This window comes from Girardinichthys multiradiatus, chromosome 7 (assembly GCF_021462225.1).
Source record: "Girardinichthys multiradiatus isolate DD_20200921_A chromosome 7, DD_fGirMul_XY1, whole genome shotgun sequence".
NCBI classification, from domain to species: Eukaryota; Metazoa; Chordata; class Actinopteri; order Cyprinodontiformes; family Goodeidae; genus Girardinichthys; species Girardinichthys multiradiatus.
The window spans coordinates 23,739,961-23,760,513 of record NC_061800.1 but is presented as its reverse complement, the minus strand read 5'-3'; the positions used below and the strand labels follow the sequence as shown (position 1 = coordinate 23,760,513).

Genomic DNA, 20,553 nt, shown 5'->3' with positions numbered 1-20,553 from the left:
CACTGTATGTCACTGTCATCCTCCGACTCTTTTGCTGTTACTGTCTCTGCCGCTCACCTTTGTCTTTCTACCCTCCCAGATTCAAAACCAGAAAATGAACACAGTGCAAGGCAATCTGGAGAGAAATAACACCTGTCATGTAACAGATAATGAGACTGCAACACAGCTTAAGAAGTGTGGAGCATGTGTAGGTGCTGACAGCTCCCTCTTGTACAGATTGTCTTTCTGTCTTTACGAGGCAGCAATGACACTAGCACACAAACGCTTGTCGTGATCTATTAGAGCAGAAATCTGTCACAGGAGATTCCCACAACATTTACAAATTTTGTGCATTGAACTCCAACTCTATTGTTGCATGTGCGTACCCAATTTGAACTGGTACATATATTTAATTAAATATTTACACACATCCAACGACCCAGTGATCAAGGAGGATAACATTATCTGCCATTAACTGTAACTTTGAAATGAAAATACAGATTTTAAGCATCAATATTTCAGAGGGGCTGCGAATTGCCTCCAAGACATGCGCTGAATTATTGAGAGAGAGAGCTGCTTGCGGTTTGAAGCATGTAGTGGGTGATTTTCACTGACAGGGGGGATACTTTTAGAGACGAGAGAGACAATAGACATGTGTTGGGTTTTTCTGTCTGTCTTCCATGAGAGGGATTCCACATTTAAGTCATTGCAAACAAATGTAAAACAATTAATCCCTAAAAAACATCTTGCACACAAACGTTGGACACTGGCACTACTACTGAACATTATTCACCATTCCACCCACCTAAACAGATGCACTTGTGGAAAAAGTCAAAGTAGTAAATGTTTCTGAGAGAAACATTTACTACTTTGAGAGGTTAAAACGGTATTTTAGTCATGAGCCATTTTCATTTTTTAGCCATTTTCAGCAGAGAGCGCCTCTGAGGTCATTGTCTGTCCAAAGTATCTGCTGAACTCTCAGTAATGATGTTTCTACCACAGACTCTGAATGCATTATAAATAACAGAAATGTGGTTCCAGTGTAAAATCGTTGTAAAACATTTGCTCATTTTCAGAAATTTATGACAAACCCTTACAGTTTAATAACGATTCCTCAGACAGGCTTTATTTCTATTGTGCCAAAGTTGCCATCTAGTGTATGAATAGTGGAAAGCCATGAACAATTTTGACAATTCCTCCATCCATCCATTGTCAATACTCGCTTTCTTGTAGAGTCACCATGGGGCTGGTGCCAGTTTCCAGCGGTCGTTGGGGGAGAGGCACAGTACACCCGCCTCTTCCCCAATATACTCTGTCATACATATTATTATATACAGTGCCTTGCGAAAGTATTCGGCCCCCTTGAACTGGTCAACCTCTTCCCACATTTCAGGCTTCAAACATAAAGATATAAAATTCTAATGGTTTGTGAAGAATCAACAACAAGTGGGACACAATCGTGACGTGGAATGAAATTTATTGGATGTGTCAAACTTTTAACAAATAAAAAACTGAAGAGTGGCGCGTGCAATATTATTCGGCCCCTTTACTTTAATTGCAACAAACTCACTCCAGAGGTTCAGTGAGGATCTCTGAATGATCCAATGTTGTCCCAAATGACTGATGATGATTAATAGAATCCACCTGTGTGTAATCAAGTCTCCATATAAATGCACCTGCTTTGTGATAGTCTCAGGGTTCTGTTCAAAGCGCAGAAAGCATCATGAAGACCAAGGAACACACCAGGCAGGTCTGAGATACTGTTGTGGAGACGTTTAAAGCCGGATTTGGATACAAAAAGATTTCCCAAGCTTTAAACATCCCAAGGAGCACTGTGCAAGCAATCATATTGACATGGAAGGAGTATCAGACCACTGCAAATCTACCAAGACCTGGCCGTCCCTCTAAACTTTCATCTGGAACAAGGAGAAGACTGATCAGAGATGCAGCCAAGAGGCCCATGATCACTCTGGATGAACTGCAGAGATCTACAGCTGAGGTGGGAGAGTCTGTCCATAGGACAACAATCAGTCGTACACTGCACAAATCTGGCCTTTATGGAAGAGTGGCAAGAAGAAAGCCATTTCTCAAAGATATCCATAAAAAGTCTCGTTTAAAGTTTGCCACAAGCCGCCTGGGAGACACACCAAACATGTGGAAGAAGGTGCTCTGGTCAGATGAAACCAAAATCAAACTGTTTGGCCACAATGCAAAACGATATGTTTGGTGTAAAAGCAACACAGCTCATCACCCTGAACACACCATCCCCACTGTCAAACATGGTGGTGACAGCATCATGGTTTGGGCCTGCTTTTCGTCAGCAGGGACAGGGAAGATGGTCAAAATTGATGGGAAGATGGATGGGGCCAAATACAGGACCATTCTGGAAGAAAACCTGTTGGAGTCTGCAAGAGACCTGAGACTGGGACGGAGATTTATCTTCCAACAAGACAATGATCCAAAACATAAAGCCAAATCTACAATGGAATGATTCACAAATAAACGTATCCAGGTGTTGGAATGGCCAAGTCAAAGTCCAGACCTGAATCCAATCGAGAATCTGTGGAAAGAGCTGAAGTCTGCTGTTCACGAAAGCTCTCCATCCAACCTCACTGAGCTCGAGTTGTTTTGCAAGGAAGAATGGACAAGAATTTCAGTCTCTCGATGTGCAAAACTGATAGAAACAAACCCCAAGCAACTTGCAGCTGTAATTGCAGCAAAGGGAGGCGCTACAAAGTATTAACGCAAGGGGGCCGAATAATATTGCACGCCCCACTTTTCAGTTTTTTATTTGTTAAAAATGTTTGACACAACCAATAAATTTCATCCCACTTCATGATTGTGTCCAACTTGTTTTTGATTCTTCACAAAAAATTTGAATTTTATATCTTTATGTTTGAAGCCTGAAATGTGGCAAGAGGTTGATCTCATTAGGGTATATTTAGATTTAAGAAACTGACTTTTCTCTGAATTGGCTCTTGAAAACAGTGTAATGTTAATTATTGGACATTGACACAATTGTCCTAGTTTTGTCTCTTTTCATCATAACACAATACAATCATTCAATATGCATCCGTAGACTAATTTTTCAACACTTTCAGTCAGGGGGTCAAGGAAGTATTGCATTGAATGTTTTAAAGGATTTTACATAAATAAAAGAGATCTGTGGTGGCGGTCAGGCGTTAACACACACGCTTTACTAGAATGCACTCATTAATTTTGGATGTACATGATTGAATTTTACAACATACAACTTCAATGAATTAGAACAAGAAGAACTGGGTACCCAAGGTAATATTTAATGCTATTTAATGCCAAAGATTGAGCTGTTGCACCACAATAATAGGAATATTTGGAGTCAAGGTCATTCATTTAAACCGAGGAACACTGTATAAACTGTCAGGCAGGGTGGTGGTAGCATCATGCAAAGGGCCTGTTTTACTTTCTTACTTTCTTCACCTTTACTTCATATCGACACCTAGATGACGATTAGGGAATGTATCTCAAAATACACACTAGAAAACTGGTTCTGGAATGGATAAAGCATGCTAACATTAAGCTTCTGGAATGGCCCCTGAACTCAGCCATGGTGAAAATTTATAAACAGTGGTTAAAACCCTGATTCCTGCCATGAAACCAACCACTTAAAGGAAACTACTATTTCCCAGATAAAAGTGGTGAAAACAAAAAGTTTTATTTTTCTAACTTGCTAAAGGAAATGTATTCAAATATTACTGATGATGTATGTATTTATTTGTCTGTAATAGATAATAAATTCAAATTTGTGCACTCAATTCTAGTTTTTCAGATTCCCTTAAAGTTGTATACTGTGTAATCATAAAAAAACAAACAATTTCCCAAAATGAATGAGGTTCATGTCAAGGAAATGATGGAAACCTCTGACCAGAACTGTATTTGATTTAACCCCTGGCAATCTGGGACAATTGCATATCAAGGCTTCTAACTCGAGTATCTTTGCAGCATTCAGTTGTCATTTGTGGGACTGTCTGCCACAGTTCTCTCTTAAGAAAGCATGTTGTTTGTCATGAGTACCTTTATTGGCACTGCCTAAATCTGTCTTTGGTACTTATGTTTATCATTACCAATCTGTTGGAAATGTTAATAATCAGTTAATTAGGCCATCTTTCCCTGAATCCAACCAAGAAGGACTCTGCTGCACATTTTAAAAAGCAATCCAGTCAGTGGCAACTTTACCAAGAATCACCAATTTCACAAAGACCTGAAAAAAACATCTTCATTTTTGGTGGAATATGTCCAGTGTTTTGATTATCCTCTTTCCACCAGTGTGGTTCCAGTTGATCTTGATATAACTAATTAAAATGTGGAAAGCTTTCCTGATGATCCAGTAGAGTTTAACCTTTGCCTTTCTGCTGTCTGGTTGGTTATCAGTGGTTTGCATCTGGGAGTAAATATCCAATTATAAGATAAACATTGACATCTTGTTTACTTCTACGTCCAACAAAATGTTCCTCCTTCATTGATTATGTTGTGTGGGAATACTTCCTCACTATGATAAATTAATGCGTCATTTTCCAACACACACCCTTACATTTGGACCAGACTGGACTGGCAGTAGGTACTCAACGACACTTCTATGGGAAAAGTTGTAAAAATTCACAAAATGTATTCTTAATGTTTAATACCAACGTGTAATGACTTTCTACGTGACTGTGTATTACTTGAAAAGAATCACACTGGATCCATAAACTCTTGAGTTTTTAATCTGCAAAATCAATCTCCTGGAATACAGTATGTATTTTTTTCAGTAGTATAGTCAGTACCATGTGATTTCAACAAAACGAACCATTGTTTATTTTCTTTTTGGGGATCTTTGAAACATTATTTCAAATGGAAAGGAACAGAAAAGCAACTTTTCAAGCTAAATACATACAAAAATTGATTCTTGGGCCATTTGTATTTAAGACGGTGCTCTGGAATGCTCATAGAGTTTATTGACGTAAACTTTAGCTCCGGTTCTGGAGTACTTCCTGTGCCAAGAGAAGTCTCAATATGAGTTGACAGACTTTTGGCGGGAAAAGTTAAAACAGGCGCGATGCAGCTTTAATCCCACTGATTGTGTTTTGGCTGTTTGCAAAAAAAAAAAACAGAATCCCCTCGTTCTGATCGTGACCCCTCGACCCCAATTCTCCCACAAATGTCCATGTTGAGTCGTTTCCCCTGGCGGCTGCAGCTTGTTATTGTCTGAGGGGGGCTCTCAGGAACACAACGTGTCAGCGGTCCAGTGAGCGTTTCTGGATTGCTTCAGCCACTGCCGTGCGCAGGAGCGCGATAACGGATCGAGGGTCGTCGCTGGCGATCAAAGCGCTGCCTGAAACGATCATGTTAGCCCCGGCCTGTGGTCAAGGTGAACATAACCTTAATATCAAGAACTACAGCAAATGTTTCAAGCTTCTTAATAAATTTGTAATCTATTACCTCTGCACACTTGTGAATGGTGTCAGGGCCGACGCCTCCATCTACTTCAATGTCTAATGAGGGAAACTGATTCCGCAGCCAGCTCACCTGGGTGACACACAGAAGAAAAGCTGAAGCATATCTGCCAACATTTGCTTAAATCAGCAAGGTTCAAAGCTGTGAGGAGGCACACAGATACTTTGTAGGAAAGTGGTTTTGAGGTCTGGTGCAACATTTTGTGCAGCTGTGTGGTTTAATACAATCCAGAACTGAAGAAGTTGCATTTTAAAATGTTAGCTGTTAGCAACAGATTTGACAACAATTATACATCTAATACCTCAGCTTTAAGAACTGACAGTTTCTATGAAAGCTTTGGGGTGTTTCTGTGAGGCTATCTCATCAGTACGTGTTGGGCATCTACACCATTACCAGCTGTTGTTCTTTGTGGGTAATAACCCCTCCAGGAACATCCCAAAGGACCTGCTTCTCAGGAGATGATTTCACTAGGTCATCTTCTAGCAATCCCAGTTTAGACCGTATCAAGGGCTCTGTCAGTCGCAAATCTACAGCTCCTGAACATGTGTTCACACCTGGTATGAAAATACATCCCGAGAGCTGTGGTAGAGGTTTCATAAAGTAGCAAAACTGAAGAAAAACATCTTCAATTTTTCAATCAAAAACATTTTCTAAGGTTAAGGTACAATAATGGAAAAATGTTGCTTTTGAGTATATATATTAAAGCATGAACACAACCAAATTCCCCTCAGTATCATGTTTGGAGAAAATAAATGTTTCCTTAGCCGTCAGTGCTTTTACTGCTCAGACTATTGAGATCAAGTCATTATTTATATATTTGTCTGGTCATCTAGTGATAGATGACATGCACAACAAGCTCTGATTATGTACCTATTTATTAACGTATATCGTTAAAATAACATTTTCATTTAGGCCATTTCATTAATGCAAATTCCTCAAACGTCATCATTGACACTAGAACTGCCCAGGAGGCAATTGGACATCCAGAGTTTTTGACTCCGAATTGAACCTTTGGTGGTTCATACTTCATGACTTTTCCTAAAACTGCTGTGAGATATCTGCAACCAATAACATCAGAGTTTGGACCCTACATGCCTAGAACCATCGATGGGAGTCTTTTTGACCCTACAGAATCTATATAAAATGCTATGCACTCCGTTGTCCCATTGGAGGTTCACCGTTGCTATGGTAACTAGATTGTAGCACATACAGGTACAAGAAATGAAAATAAATCTTTGCAGGGTTGGTTTATAACTGAATAATAGATAATTATAATGAATGATATTGCAAACCGGCTTTTAACTACAGGATACAATTTGACTAATGCAGAGTCCATTTGAGCAAAAACGAAAGAATAAATGGAAAGTCACTTTTGCAACGATTCCTGAACATCAGTGTGCAGGATTTGGATTAGGGAGATTTAGGCTGTTTTGCCAGGAGGACCAGTAACTATTGCATAAAAGCAAGACTAAGACAAATATTATGAGAAACATTACAGTGGGGCAACTTCCTGCACCTTTTATGACCCAACATAATTTCATCTATGAGCTCAGTGGATAACTCCACACTGAGACCATATTCAGCCCAATACAGCAAAGCCCAAAGATACGATAAACAAGTAAAAGAGTCAAGATTTTGGAGTAAAACGTCACGGCCAAGGAATATAAAACCACACATGCAGCACAGCTACAGCTGCTCGCTTTCTGTTGTGAACAGTTTGAGTATCCAACGCTATATTGAACAGAAGTGAACAACAGAATGGTTTGTGGGAGGCTTTTTCTGCATTTATAACAACTGTTTTGAGAGTGAAAAATAACGATTCCCGCAAGTAGCAACTCTTTGGTTTTATATTTTGTAATTAGGGATCTTTGGTCTTGGCTGAATCAACTGAAACATGGGATTATTACCTATTCTTTTTCAAATGCTCTAAGAACATGCTTTAAAGACAAATACATGTTTTTTCTACCTTATATAAAGTAATTTTGGTGAATGCTGTAAATCACTAGTATTTTATGCATACAGCAGCAATCTAAATCCATGCTATAGCTTTTTTTTGCTAAATTAATTACATGTGCCAGACAGTTGTTTTTTTTTTTTTTTGCTGCTCAACTCTAATTCTTCTAAGAATGAATAAAACTGCAAAAAGAAGCAAAACCAGCCTTTTTAAATAGTTACGGCACCTCTGACATGGAGTCAAAATGACCCCCTCTGATGGTTCTAGAGGTATTGACATTTTGACTGTTCTAATGTTAAATCACTGTTTTAATAGTTATATTTTTAATGGGTCTCACTGTCAGAATTAAACTACTGATAAACAGCCATGTTCATGATCATTTGCCATGTACATAGTTAAAAAACGGAGCACATACCGACCCCAGTTGTTGGCAATCCTTTACAAACTACACGTTTCTTTTCTTTACCTTGGGCATCATGTCCTCCATGAACTTCTGTCCTCCGAACCCAGGCTCCACAGTCATGACCAGGGCCATGTCGATCTGGTTGGCCCAGGGTGCCAGCTCCTCCACAGTAGTACCAGGCTTAATGGCCAATCCCACCTACGACAACAGGCAACAAAATATTTGTTTTCCTTTCATTATGCCTGAAAAACACAAGGTTTCATGAATGTGTTTCACGATTAATTCATCTTTTAAGTATTAAATGATGCTTGCTAAAACAATATGATGGATTCTGAACGTGGACCAGAGTCTAAATAAATAACAGTTTTCCCCCCCTTTCTTATTTCTGTCACAACAATGTCAAACCACTTTAAGGTTAAGATGCTGCTTTTGATTCCAGAGTGGCTGCAAATCAACAGAGTAAATGTGTGCAATTAGTTGTCATAAAAAAAATCCATGCAAGTGTTATTAGATAAAAATCAAAATAAACTATAATATGCAGAGGTGGATTATTCCACTAACAAATGTACACTGGTGGTAGCTGCAGAGCTGGGTAATAAAGTGGGGATTTCCACGCCAAGATTCCACAAAATATAAAAGGTTTTAAAAACCGACTTGGAAAAAGACAATCTGCTCATTCATGACTAAATCTCCAGAGGCACAGGACTCAACCCCATCAGCTGGCATTAGAAACACTATTCAATTCAATTTAATTCAATAAAAAAATACTTTATTAATCCCAAAGGGAAATTAAATGTTGTTATAGCTCATATTATGTAGGTTTCTTCAAAGAGCCGTTGTAGATGCTGATGGATGTGGGCAGGAAGGATCTCCTGTAGCGCTCCGTCTTACAGCAGATCTGAAGAAGCCTCTGACTGAAGACACTCTGTTGTTGTAGGACAGTCTCATGAAGAGGATGCTCAGGGTTCTCCATAATGTTCTTCATTTTATGAAGAATCCGTCTTTCTACAAAGATCTCCAGAGGTTCCAGAGGAGTCCTCAGAACAGAACCAGCCTTTTTTATCAGCTTGTTGAGCTTTTTTAAGTCCCTGGCTCTGATACTGCTTCCCCAGCAGATGATGGCAGAAGAGATCACACTTTCCACAACAGACTTATAGAAGATATGCAGCATCTTGCTGCAAACACCAAAGGACCTAAGCTTCCTCAAGAAGTACAGTCTGCTCTGTCCCTTCTTGTAGATGGCTTCACAGTTGCATCTCCACTCTAGTCTGTTGTCCAGGTGAACACCGAGGTATTTATACTCCTCCACCACCTCCACTCCTTCTCCCATGATAGAAATAGTGTTTGACTTATTCCTGTTTCTCTTAAAATCTACAATCATCTCTTTTGTTTTAGTCACATTCAAAATGAGATGATTGTTTCCACACCATGCCACAAAGCGGTCCAGCACCTTCCTTTACTCAGCTTCTTGTCCATCTCTGATCCACCCCACGATTGCAGAATCATCCGAGTATTTCTGCAGATGACAGGAGTCTGTCTTGTACTGGAAGTCTGAGGTGTACAGAGTGAAAAGGAATGGTGAGAGTACAGTCCCCTGTGGTGCTCCTGTGCTGCTGACTACCTGGTTAGACTCACAAAGCTTCAGTCTCACAAACTGTGGTCTGTTTGTCAGGTAGTCTTTGATCCAGGAGATTGTTGAGGCCTCCGCCTGAGTCTTCTGGAGTTTCTGACAAAGCAAATTGTATTAAATGCACTGGAGAAATCAAAGAACATGATCCTCACAGTGCTGCTGGCTTTGTCCAGATGACAGTGGGTTTGTTGAAGCAGGTGTATGATGGCATCTTCAATTCCAACTCCACAGCGATAAGCAAACTGAAGAGGGTCCTGATGGTTTACTGTTTGCTTACTCAGGTGGGCCAACAGGAGTCTCTCTAGGACCTTCATGATGTGAGATGTCAGGGCAACAGGTCATGACATATGACAGATGAACAAGTTTAGAAAGATCTCAGCATGAACGCTGAAACATTCAAGTTGTGTTCTGGTTGAAGGGAGTTCATCCACAAATATCTAAACTAGATTTTGACTTCAATGAAATGCATCAACCAGCCCATTGATTTTCAAACCAACTTAAGTTGAAATTATCACTGAAGATCTTTAATAGTGAAACCCTGGCATTCCAGTTGACCCTGGCGCTCTTCAGAGACCTCATCCATGTGATTTATTGTGGCCAATTCTTTTCTTAAATCTATGCAGACGTTTCAAGTGCAGCTAAGATGTTTCACTAAATTTTTGCCCCATTGGGATGGAACCAGAGGCATGTGAGTGAGGGGGATTTTTAACTTGTTTAAAGATTTACAACAAAATGGCAAACCAAATAGCAACGCTTACTATGACATTTTCTTGTAGGTGACAAACTGTTTCTGAAGTGAGTTTCGTTGATTTAGACAGCTTTAGAAATCTGACCCAGCAGCAGTAAAACCTAGGTTTTAAGTCAATGTGAGCAGCTAATTACAGTTTATCATATAAACTAGAAATGAGAATTGAAATCATCCGGCTGAGCTCTAGTTTCTGGTAGCACTGAGTGGGTTTTTAGTAGTCGGTCTGCAAATAAAAAGTTTACAACTGTAACCAAAAGCAGTATCTGTGGAAGGAACACCGTTATATTCCCTACCTGAACTACACAGATAATTTGCAGACAGGTCTCACCTTCATCCCGCTCTCCCTTATCTCCTTGATGAGGTTTCCAGGATTGGTGGTGGCTTCTAAATGGAAGGTGTACTGGCTGGCTCCTGCTGCAGCCATGGGCTGCACCCACTGCTCCGGCCGGGACACCATCATGTGCATGTCTGCAAACATTAACCCCAATAATGTGCAGAGAGCAGAGCAGATTTAATTTTGCCTATAATTTGCAGCATGTGCTGTTGCATGTTTTAGGATGACTCCTCCCTCACCGAAAAAAGGATCCTGTCCTACAGTCTTCCTCAGACACTCCACCATGGGATGGCCGAATGTGATGTTGGGGACAAAGTGCCTTTAAAGGTAAGCAATAACAGCTGTTGAGCAATTCCCCCAATAGTGCATAAACAGTTGTAAAGTTACGGCAGTTTCTGTGAAGGAAGACCTTACTGCTTAAGGCAAACAATAATTAAGACTTAAAAAGTCAGCAGGATATTCTAAACGCTTTCAATTGAAGTATAAAAACTGATTCTCAACGGTTTAATTTAGTTAGGCTAGTTTAGCTTTCTGATGTTAGCCAACTTCTGCTCTCAGAGCTTGTGTTTGGTCTGTTAGCTGTTAGCACGCTGGCTCCCGGAGCTCGCCCGGGACACACTGACCCGTCCATGACGTCCAGGTGCAGATAGTCCGCCCCGCACTCCATCATCCGCACGCACTCGCTGCCCAGACAGGACAGGTCGCTGCTCAGGATGGACGGACCTATCTTCGCACTGTATGCCATGCTGTGCCTGTTGTTGGTGGGATTTGCATGCAGCCGGGGCAGGCTAACTCTGAGTATTCCTAAACGTAACATGCTAGACTTTCCGGTTTGGACCTTCAAAATAAAAGCTGTTACTCAATATGTGTCGAAAACTGGAAAATACTGGGAGGGCCGGCCCAAGATTGAATGAGGCCCTAAGCATAATGTCATATGGGAACCTATTTGCATATTGTAGGACCCCCACAGCACCGCACAGCTATAGAGGTATAGGTATACAACTAACTATAGGAGGTATGATATGAGGAGAAGAAAGAAAGTCAGTTAAAGCAAGATGTGTGTTAATGTGAGGGAGACTGACGGAACAATGAAGCTTCGAGGCGCATAGGTTTTGTAGATGATTCTATTAAAACACCTGGGGTCAACCATCCAAAGCAGCAACCAGTGCACCAGAGAGGTGAAAAACAGAGTGCAGGAGGTTCTGAAGTGGGATTGAAGACAGTAGAGAGTGGAAGGTAGACCTGTTATGATGTATGGTCTGGAGATGGTGGTACAAACTGAAAGACATTCAGCAGGAGTGAATGGGAATGGATATCATATCAGATGGACAGCTCAGATTTTGAGACAAAGTTAGGCAATGCTGAGATGATTTGGATGCGTCCTAGAGAGATAAAGGATATATTGGCTAGAGGTATTATAAGGATGGGCCTGCCAAAGAGAGGAAGGCTGTATTTAAGGTTTCTGGGTGTAGAGAAGGAGAATATTCAGATAGATGGTTTAAAAGAGGAGGATGCAATGAATAGGGTGAAATGAAGGCTATGGAACCACCGTGGTGAGCCCTAAAGGGATCAGCCGAAAGGAGGTCTTGTTTGAAAAACCTGCAGCTATAGGGATTAAGCGGGTATAGAAGATGGATGGATGGATGAAAAGTCATAAATAGATAGATTTATGTTTCACCTCACTTTAAAGTTTATAGGACGATTAATAATTGCCAAATTACGTATTTCCTTCACCACATCTGATTTTTAAAACTTTTGTTTTTAAGTAAAACTATAACTTCCGGTTGTACTTTAGTCGTAACTATACTCGTAAGTCGTGACTATTTGATACAGGTCCTTCTCAAAATATTAGCATATTGTGATAAAGTTCATTATTTTCCATAATGTCATGATGAAAATTTAACATTCATATATTTTAGATTCATTGCACACTAACTGAAATATTTCAGGTCTTTTATTGTCTTAATACGGATGATTTTGGCATACAGCTCATGAAAACCCAAAATTCCTATCTCACAAAATTAGCATATCATTAAAAGGGTCTCTAAGAGACCCGAAGAGAACGTTGAGAGACTCAAGACCCAACACTCTGGATGAGCTAAAGGCAGCTATCGAAGCATCCTGGGCCTCCATAAGACCTCAGCAGTGCCACAGGCTGATTGCCTCCATGCCACGCCGCATTGAAGCAGTCATTTCTGCAAAAGGATTCCCGACCAAGTATTGAGTGCATAACTGTACATGATTATTTGAAGGTTGACGTTTTTTGTATTAAAAACACTTTTCTTTTATTGGTCGGATGAAATATGCTAATTTTGTGAGATAGGAATTTTGGGTTTTCATGAGCTGTATGCCAAAATCATCCGTATTAAGACAATAAAAGACCTGAAATATTTCAGTTAGTGTGCAATGAATCTAAAATATATGAATGTTAAATTTTCATTATGACATTATGGAAAATAATGAACTTTATTACAATATGCTAATATTTTGAGAAGGACCTGTATATTCCTGCGCTCCCTCTGTGCACCACACTTCTGCTTTCAGTTTGAACACTAGATGGCGCCTAACTCATGTGCCTACATCTGTTCATTTTCACCTCAGTCAATTTTATTCACGTGTGAATGAACATGACAGAAATAACTCCATTAAAACAGCACATTAGTGGTAAAAAAAAAGAACAATCTGTAAAAGAATAAAATGCAATGACAATGTCTGCATATAATATTTAGATGATGCAACAGCTATGAAATTGCCAAACTTCTCAGTTTTGTCTTAACTTCTGTTTTCTGTCTCCTATGGTTTTATTTTGTAATACTTCTTTGCATTGCCAGAATTTCCTCCTTGTGGCCTCACTGTCTATAAACTGCTGTGTTGTTTCCTCACATTATGGTGCACAGTCTTCAAATCTCCCAAACCTTTTCACATTTATTTTATTTATTTGATTGGGATTTTATGTCACAGAATAACACTAATTATTGCATTTCTATTTATTAAAGAACACTGATGAACAAACAGCATCATGGAGACCAAGGATCACAGCAGACAGGTCAGGGATATGATTGTGGAGAAAGCAAAATCCAAAGTTTTGAACACCTAAATGATCACTCTTTAATTCATTGTGTGAAAATGGAAAGAATCTGGCACAACTGCCAGCCCACCAAGATATGGCAACCCTCATAAACTAACAGGCTGGGAAAGGAGAGCATTAATCAGAGACGCAGCCAAAAGCATGGCAACTCTGGAGGAGCCAAAGAGATTCTCAGCTCTGGTGAAACAATCTGCTAACATGATAGCTATTAGTCAAGGGCTCCACAGTTGTGGCCTTTGTGGAACAGCAGCAAAAAGAAAGACCTTGTAGAAAGAAAAGCATAAAAGGTATAGTTTGCAGTCTGGTCTCGAGTGGAGGTTAACCTTCCAGCAGGACAACAGCCCTAATCCTATAGCTACAAAGGAATATGTGGCAAGACTTGAAAATAGATGTTCACAGATGAACTGCATCTAGTCTGACTAACGCATGGTGACCTTAACACAGAACATAAATAAACACTATGGAAATCTAAACTATTAAACCTGACAAACAAAAGCAAAGTCCTACATATCATGACAGTAATGTGAAAAAGATGTGGAAAAATCCATGAATACTATTGCAAGCATCGTATATTTCATACTGTGCTTTACTTCCCATTATTCATGTATTCAGTGACTTAAATGTCAAATCAGCAGTAAATGTTTGGACCTGGGTAGACAGTGCATACGTATAAACAGCTCTGAGCTAATAAAATATATGCAAGCTTAAATTAACTCCAGTCTTATAAGTGATGGTGTTTTACCTCCTATAATTTGTTGTCTTCATTCCTCCTCTTCATGGGATTTTCTTCTGTCATTTTGCCCAATCTCGGCTACACCCCTCCGGAATAGTTTGAATGTTTCTCAGAGGGGTGTGGAAGTTGCAGTGATTTAAAGAGCAGGGGGTTAAGGTGTTAATAAACCTCTCTGCTAGGAGTCAACCCACAAAGAGCACCACTCATTTACCCAGGCAGCTTGAACAGATTTGGACATTTATGGGTTTTTGCCTGCTTCGTGCATTACTGCGGGGATGATGGAAGCACTGGTAGCCTGGAGTGCCATAGCAGGAGGGTAGACATGATGTATGTCGTCTTTGGTCAGAGCTGAGACAGAGTAGGATGGCGCCACAGAGAATCTGGGCCTCAATGGACTCTAAGGAAGATAGTAAAAACTCTTTGGGCTTTGACAGACATATTGCGGAGCGTTGCTATAGCTGCAATTTTCCGGAGCTGTGCTTACAATAGTCGTTCAAAGTGGCTCTGATTGTGCGGAGACGGGGTCGAGGAGAGATGATTCACCCCGGCTAATTAAGTGAATTTGAGCGAAATAAAAATGAAGGAGTGTTTGAATGAGCCAGGTCACGCTCAAAGCAGTTGCACTCCCCAGCTTGAATGATTAAACCGCAGCTCACATTAACTTCAAAACACTTCTAGCACTTTGTACTTCACTCAGTCAGTGACAGACTACTGTTTACTTCAGGTCGCCATTAAAAACACCTTTTTTCCCCCTTTGGTTTATGAGACGGAGACGGAACAGGTCAGTAATGTGACTCGTGCTCATTTTTCGGATGTTTTCTCGCTGCTCCCTGTTGTTCTCTGTTGACACAATCTAAAAACACTTTCCTACCAGAATCAGTAGAAGTGATGTCATGTTTGAAGCATTTCCTTTTTCTGACGACACACGATAAGACATTTTTCAGATAGCCCAAGGGACAAATCAGTAAGAAAAACCTTAAACAGTTCCAGAATACAAAGGGTTTATTTAAGATAAAACAAAAGACGTGATGTTTCTTCCTTAATAATGCAAAGAGTTTTACATAAAAGCGTAAGGCCATTAGTAGTACAAAGCTGATTTTCCAGCTTTTAAATTATTAATTGCAGCTACAGAGGGTGGCTTATTTTGCTAAAGACTGATTTAGGATCTTTATGCATGATGAAAAGCCTGAAAATATGCACTTTTTCTATTGGAAATAAATCTGCTGCAGTCCTAATGAGCTTGCGGATTAAGGTTTTCACGTTACATGCATTCCTGCATCTCAGTCATCTGAGCAGACAGTAACAAATGTGTCTTTAACAGCACATCACGACAAGTATGTGCTGATGGTGGCAAAAGCTAAAGAGTGAACAATCCCACCTACCTCCTTAAACTTAATTTTTGATTGTCTACTACTTATAGCTTATTTTTAAGAATTTTCAGATATTGAACAGCTGCTGCCCATGATGGGCTTGTTTATTTCCCTGACACCGGGTCTTAAATTACATTTTTTTTTTTACCACATCATCAGGACTTTCAGTTTGGTCCCAGGACCTTTGTGGTCTTGGATTTTACATGTGACTAAAACACTGAGCATGATGGAAGACATTTTCAGTGCATTATTTACCACTTACAGCACCCCTCACAATTATTGGCACCGCAGGTAAAGATGTGTCAAATGCCTTGAAATAATGTTTTCTTGTATTGAAGCAGTACAATCTCAATGTAAATTTTATTTTACAAAAGTACAATATTTGATTTAAGTAGTAAATTATTATTATTGTTATTTTTTTACTAAATTTTTAATTCCCCAATGATTGGGTCTCCTGCTGTTTTAAAACTTTAAACCCTGTTTTGTCAAAGGGACAGTTAAATCTTCCCTTGTAACATTTTGCAGTGTTGGAAGAGAGAAAGAAATCTTTGACCATTCCTATGTGATCTCTTATCTTAAACTCACATCACAGATTTTTGATAGCAATTTAATCTGGGAACTGAGATAGCAAACGAAGGAGGTTGATTTTGTTCCTGGTGAGCCATTTCTGATTTGTATTGTGTTGGATTATTAACTCATTGAAATATTCTGTGGCAATCAGTTCTCAGTTTTCTGGCAGAGGCCTCCAGATTTTAATTAAAAATGTACTGCAAAGTAATAAAAAACATTATGCCAACAAGATTTAGAAGACAAACTGGCCCGCAGAATCCTAGAACCGCCACCATGCCTAAAGCCTGGTACATGATTTTAAAAATTGTATAGGACTTAAGCATGTCACACTGAAGGAGAAGAATACTGTAGAATATTGATATTAACTCTGGTCACAGTCTACAGTGGAAGACTACACACCCAACAATGAATGGTGGAGCAAGTTATGAGTGTTAACGCTCTTCTATGTAGTCAGATGCTGATGAGGCGAAGGGGACAGAGATAGAACAGAAAAAAGAAGGACAAAATTGTTTGTTGCAGCAGCCATCCACATATACCTGATTTGAGCTCAAAATTTTCTTTCACAACATGAGATTGAATATACAATGGCTGGTAAATACGGTGTTAGGAGGTGTTTTCCATCACATTCATCCTTTGTTTTACACCAGACCCAGCTAGAGAGTTTGGTGCGGAAAAGGTTGATCAAAGCACAGGGCTCCGATTAAGGTTCCAGCAGAGTTTAGCAAACTCCAAACATTTACATTTTTGATGGTTGGACATCTCTGTCTTTTCTTGACTAAAACCTTCCTCTTTTTTAACACCAGCCTTCTACAGCCCTGAGCAAACAGACGGCGATAACAAGACTCTCATGATGGTCAGATGGAAAGCATGTCTTTGTATCCTCACCCACCCAAGGTTTTACGTCAGTCAGGTCAGGGTCCATGACTGGAAAGGGAAGGGTGGGGTGGGAGGTTCCTCCCTGCGTTAGGTTAATGATCTGCCCTATGCTTGTATTGAACCTTTGGTATGAAGACACTTACAGGAACCTCTTTGGGTCACTGCTTTATGGGGGTTATCCGTGATTAGAAACAAGATCAACATTTTTTTCTTTGCTTTCTTTCCTTGCTTATTCCCTGGTGAAACCAATTATCATGTGGAAGTGAGCCACGAGAAGAAGGAAAGGTCTTATAGTGTAAATATGCACTTTGTTGTTTGGGTTCAGATGGTTTCCTTAGTTTCGAAATGTAAAGGTTTTCCCACATTACGATCTCACATTAAGGCTTTCACTTCATGTAAATCACAAAGTTCTTATCATCTAGCAATGCAGCAGCTGTAAAAAACTCATTAAGGTTTTCTGATGTGTAATCAATAACAACAGAACACTTTGCATCAAAACCAACAAGGTCGTCATTTTGTACGCTCACCGAATTGATTTCCTTTGCACATTCAGTATATCACAAAGGATGCTTGATGATAGAACCTTCTGAAAAATGTTCTTAAATCCCACAAAGGTCATGCAAAGGAGGAATGCATGAAGTCTGGGCATTGTATAGGTCAAAAAGTATCAGAAAAAGCCAAAAGAGAAAGATAACTTTTCATCTGAATAGCACAATTGTAAAGATAAATCCTTTATTATATCTTTTAAGCAAGATTTTGTGTTATAATTTACTGCAATTTCATATCAGGTCCAAAGCAGATGTTTAGGGACATTGCATCATCATAAGATCTGCCAGAATCACATCTTTAAATGCTGAATTTCTGCTCAACGTTTTTCAGTTCAGGTTGAGCACATTTTCATCCGGTCCTAATGCAATTGTCCTATAATCCTGTGAGATCCGTGGTTCATATCTGATGCACCATATGGATCATCTGGTTTATCTCTCATGTACATTTAGAGTTAGTACATGATTGTGAAGTTGAAGGAAAGTGAACCAAAATTAAAATTTTCAGTTATAAAAATTTGTATTTTAGCTCTCTTTACTTTGATACTAAAGTAAATAAATAAAATCCACAAATGACACCAATTGTATTTAAAAGTTACCTAGTTAATTAATAGACTCTACCATTTCCTAATTGAAAGTACAGCTACAGGCCTCAGAGGTTTAATAGAGGACATTATTGATAACAAATAGCAAATAACATCATGAAGACCCTGGAACACAGCAGAAAGGCCTGGGAGAAAGCTGTGTCAAAGTTTAAAACAGGGTTAGATTATAAAACAATATGTGAAGCTTTGGACACCCCAAACATCACCCTCAGCAAACTACCCCCATGGAGAAGCATGGTGGTGAAAACATCAGCAGGGAGGGGTGCTTCTCTTTAGCAGTGGTCAGAGTGGATCTGAACATGGATAAAGCTAAATGCAGGGCGATAATGGAAGCAAAACTATTAGAGGCCACAAACAACTTAAAACCAGGGTTGAGATTTGCCTTCCAGCTGGACATGGACAATAAACATAAGGTCAGAGCTGCAATGGAATGGTTTGGATCAAAGTGCTTTCCTGTGTTAGAATGCCCCAGTCAAAGTACAGGTCCTTCTAAAAAAATTAGCATATTGTGATAAAGTTCATTATTTTCCATAATGTCATGATGAAAATTGAACATTCATATATTTTAGATTCATTGCACACTAACTGAAATATTTCAGGTCTTTTATTGTCTTAATACGGATGATTTTGGCATACAGTTCATGAAAACCCAAAATTCCTATCTCACAAAATTAGCATATTTCATCCGACCAATAAAAGAAAAGTGTTTTTAATACAAAAAACGTCAACCTTCAAATAATCATGTACAGTTATGCACTCAATACTTGGTCGGGAATCCTTTGGCAGAAATGACTGCTTCAATGCGGCGTGGCATGGAGGCAATCAGCCTGTGGCACTGCTGAGGTCTTATGGAGGCCCAGGATGCTTCGATAGCGGCCTTTAGCTCATCCAGAGTGTTGGGTCTTGAGTCTCTCAACGTTCTCTTCACAATATCCCACAGATTCTCTATGGGGTTCAGGTCAGGAGAGTTGGCAGGCCAATTGAGCACAGTGATACCATGGTCAGTAAACCATTTACCAGTGGTTTTGGCACTGTGAGCAGGTGCCAGGTCGTGCTGAAAAATGAAATCTTCATCTCCATAAAGCTTTTCAGCAGATGGAAGCATGAAGTGCTCCAAAATCTCCTGATATCTAGCTGCATTGACCCTGCCCTTGATAAAACACAGTGGACCAACACCAGCAGCTGACACGGCACCCCAGACCATCACTGACTGTGGGTACTTGACACTGGACTTCTGGCATTTTGGCATTTCCTTCTCCCCAGTCTTCCTCCAGACTCTGGCACCTTGATTTCCGAATGACATGCAGAATTTGCTTTCATCCGAAAAAAGTACTTTGGACCAGTGAGCAACAGTCCAGTGCTGCTTCTCTGTAGCCCAGGTCAGGCGCTTCTGCCGCTGTTTCTGGTTCAAAAGTGGCTTGACCTGTAGCCCATTTCCTGCACACGCCTGTGCACGGTGGCTCTGGATGTTTCTACTCCAGACTCAGTCCACTGCTTCCGCAGGTCCCCCAAGGTCTGGAATCGGCCCTTCTCCACAATCTTCCTCAGGGTCTGGTCACCTCTTCTCGTTGTGCAGCGTTTTCTGCCACACTTTTTCCTTCCCACAGACTTCCCACTGAGGTGCCTTGATACAGCACTCTGGGAACAGCCTATTCGTTCAGTAATTTGTTTCTGTGTCTTACCCTCTTGCTTGAGGGTGTCAATAGTGGCCTTCTGGACAGCAGTCAGGTCGGCAGTCTTACCCATGATTGGGGTTTTGAGTGATGAACCAGGCTGGGAGTTTTAAAGGCCTCAGGAATCTTTTGCAGGTGTTTAGAGTTAACTCGTTGATTCAGATGATTAGGTTCATAGCTCGTTTAGAGACCCTTTTAATGATATGCTAATTTTTTGAGATAGGAATTTTGGGTTTTCATGAGCTGTATGCCAAAATCATCCGTATTAAGACAATAAAAGACCTGAAATATTTCAGTTAGTGTGCAATGAATCTAAAATATATGAATGTTCAATTTTCATCATGACATTATGGAAAATAATGAACTTTATCACAATATGCTAATATTTTGAGAAGGACCTGTATATCCAACTGAGAATCTGTCAGATGAATTGAAAATTTATGTAATATAGAAAGCTGGTAGAGATTTGCACCTGAAATTTCAGCAAAAGTTGATCCAGTATTGACTCAGTGGGACTGCATATAAATGCACACCACTCTTTTCAGGTTTTTGTTTGTAAAGAAATGAAAACTA

At 39.9% G+C, this 20,553-nt stretch overlaps 1 protein-coding gene across 1 annotated transcript; it reads right to left on the bottom strand.

Moving 5' to 3' along the window:
- Nucleotides 1–4,705: 4,705 nt before the first annotated feature.
- rpe (ribulose-5-phosphate-3-epimerase) lies at nucleotides 4,706–11,352 on the bottom strand. Its single transcript, XM_047369865.1, has 6 exons — nucleotides 11,144–11,352; nucleotides 10,760–10,839; nucleotides 10,515–10,654; nucleotides 7,872–8,006; nucleotides 5,437–5,523; nucleotides 4,706–5,354 (listed from the first exon to the last, which is right to left on the bottom strand). Exons 1-6 carry the CDS (start codon nucleotides 11,335–11,337, stop codon nucleotides 5,232–5,234), a joined length of 759 nt encoding a protein of 252 aa, XP_047225821.1. The 5' UTR covers nucleotides 11,338–11,352; the 3' UTR covers nucleotides 4,706–5,231.
- Between the last annotated feature and the right edge of the window lie 9,201 nt (nucleotides 11,353–20,553).

Bases quoted from the DNA above. Each gene is read 5' to 3' on its own strand.
- rpe (XM_047369865.1), bottom strand. From the start codon at position 11,337: ATGTTACGTTTAGGAATACTCAGAGTTAGCCTGCCCCGGCTGCATGCA. The intron at 10,655-10,759 runs GTGAGGGAGGAG...TAATGTTTGCAG, and splicing joins AGGACAGGATCCTTTTTTCG to ACATGCACATGATGGTGTCC. The intron at 8,007-10,514 runs GTGAGACCTGTC...CTGTTGTCGTAG, and splicing joins TAAGGGAGAGCGGGATGAAG to GTGGGATTGGCCATTAAGCC.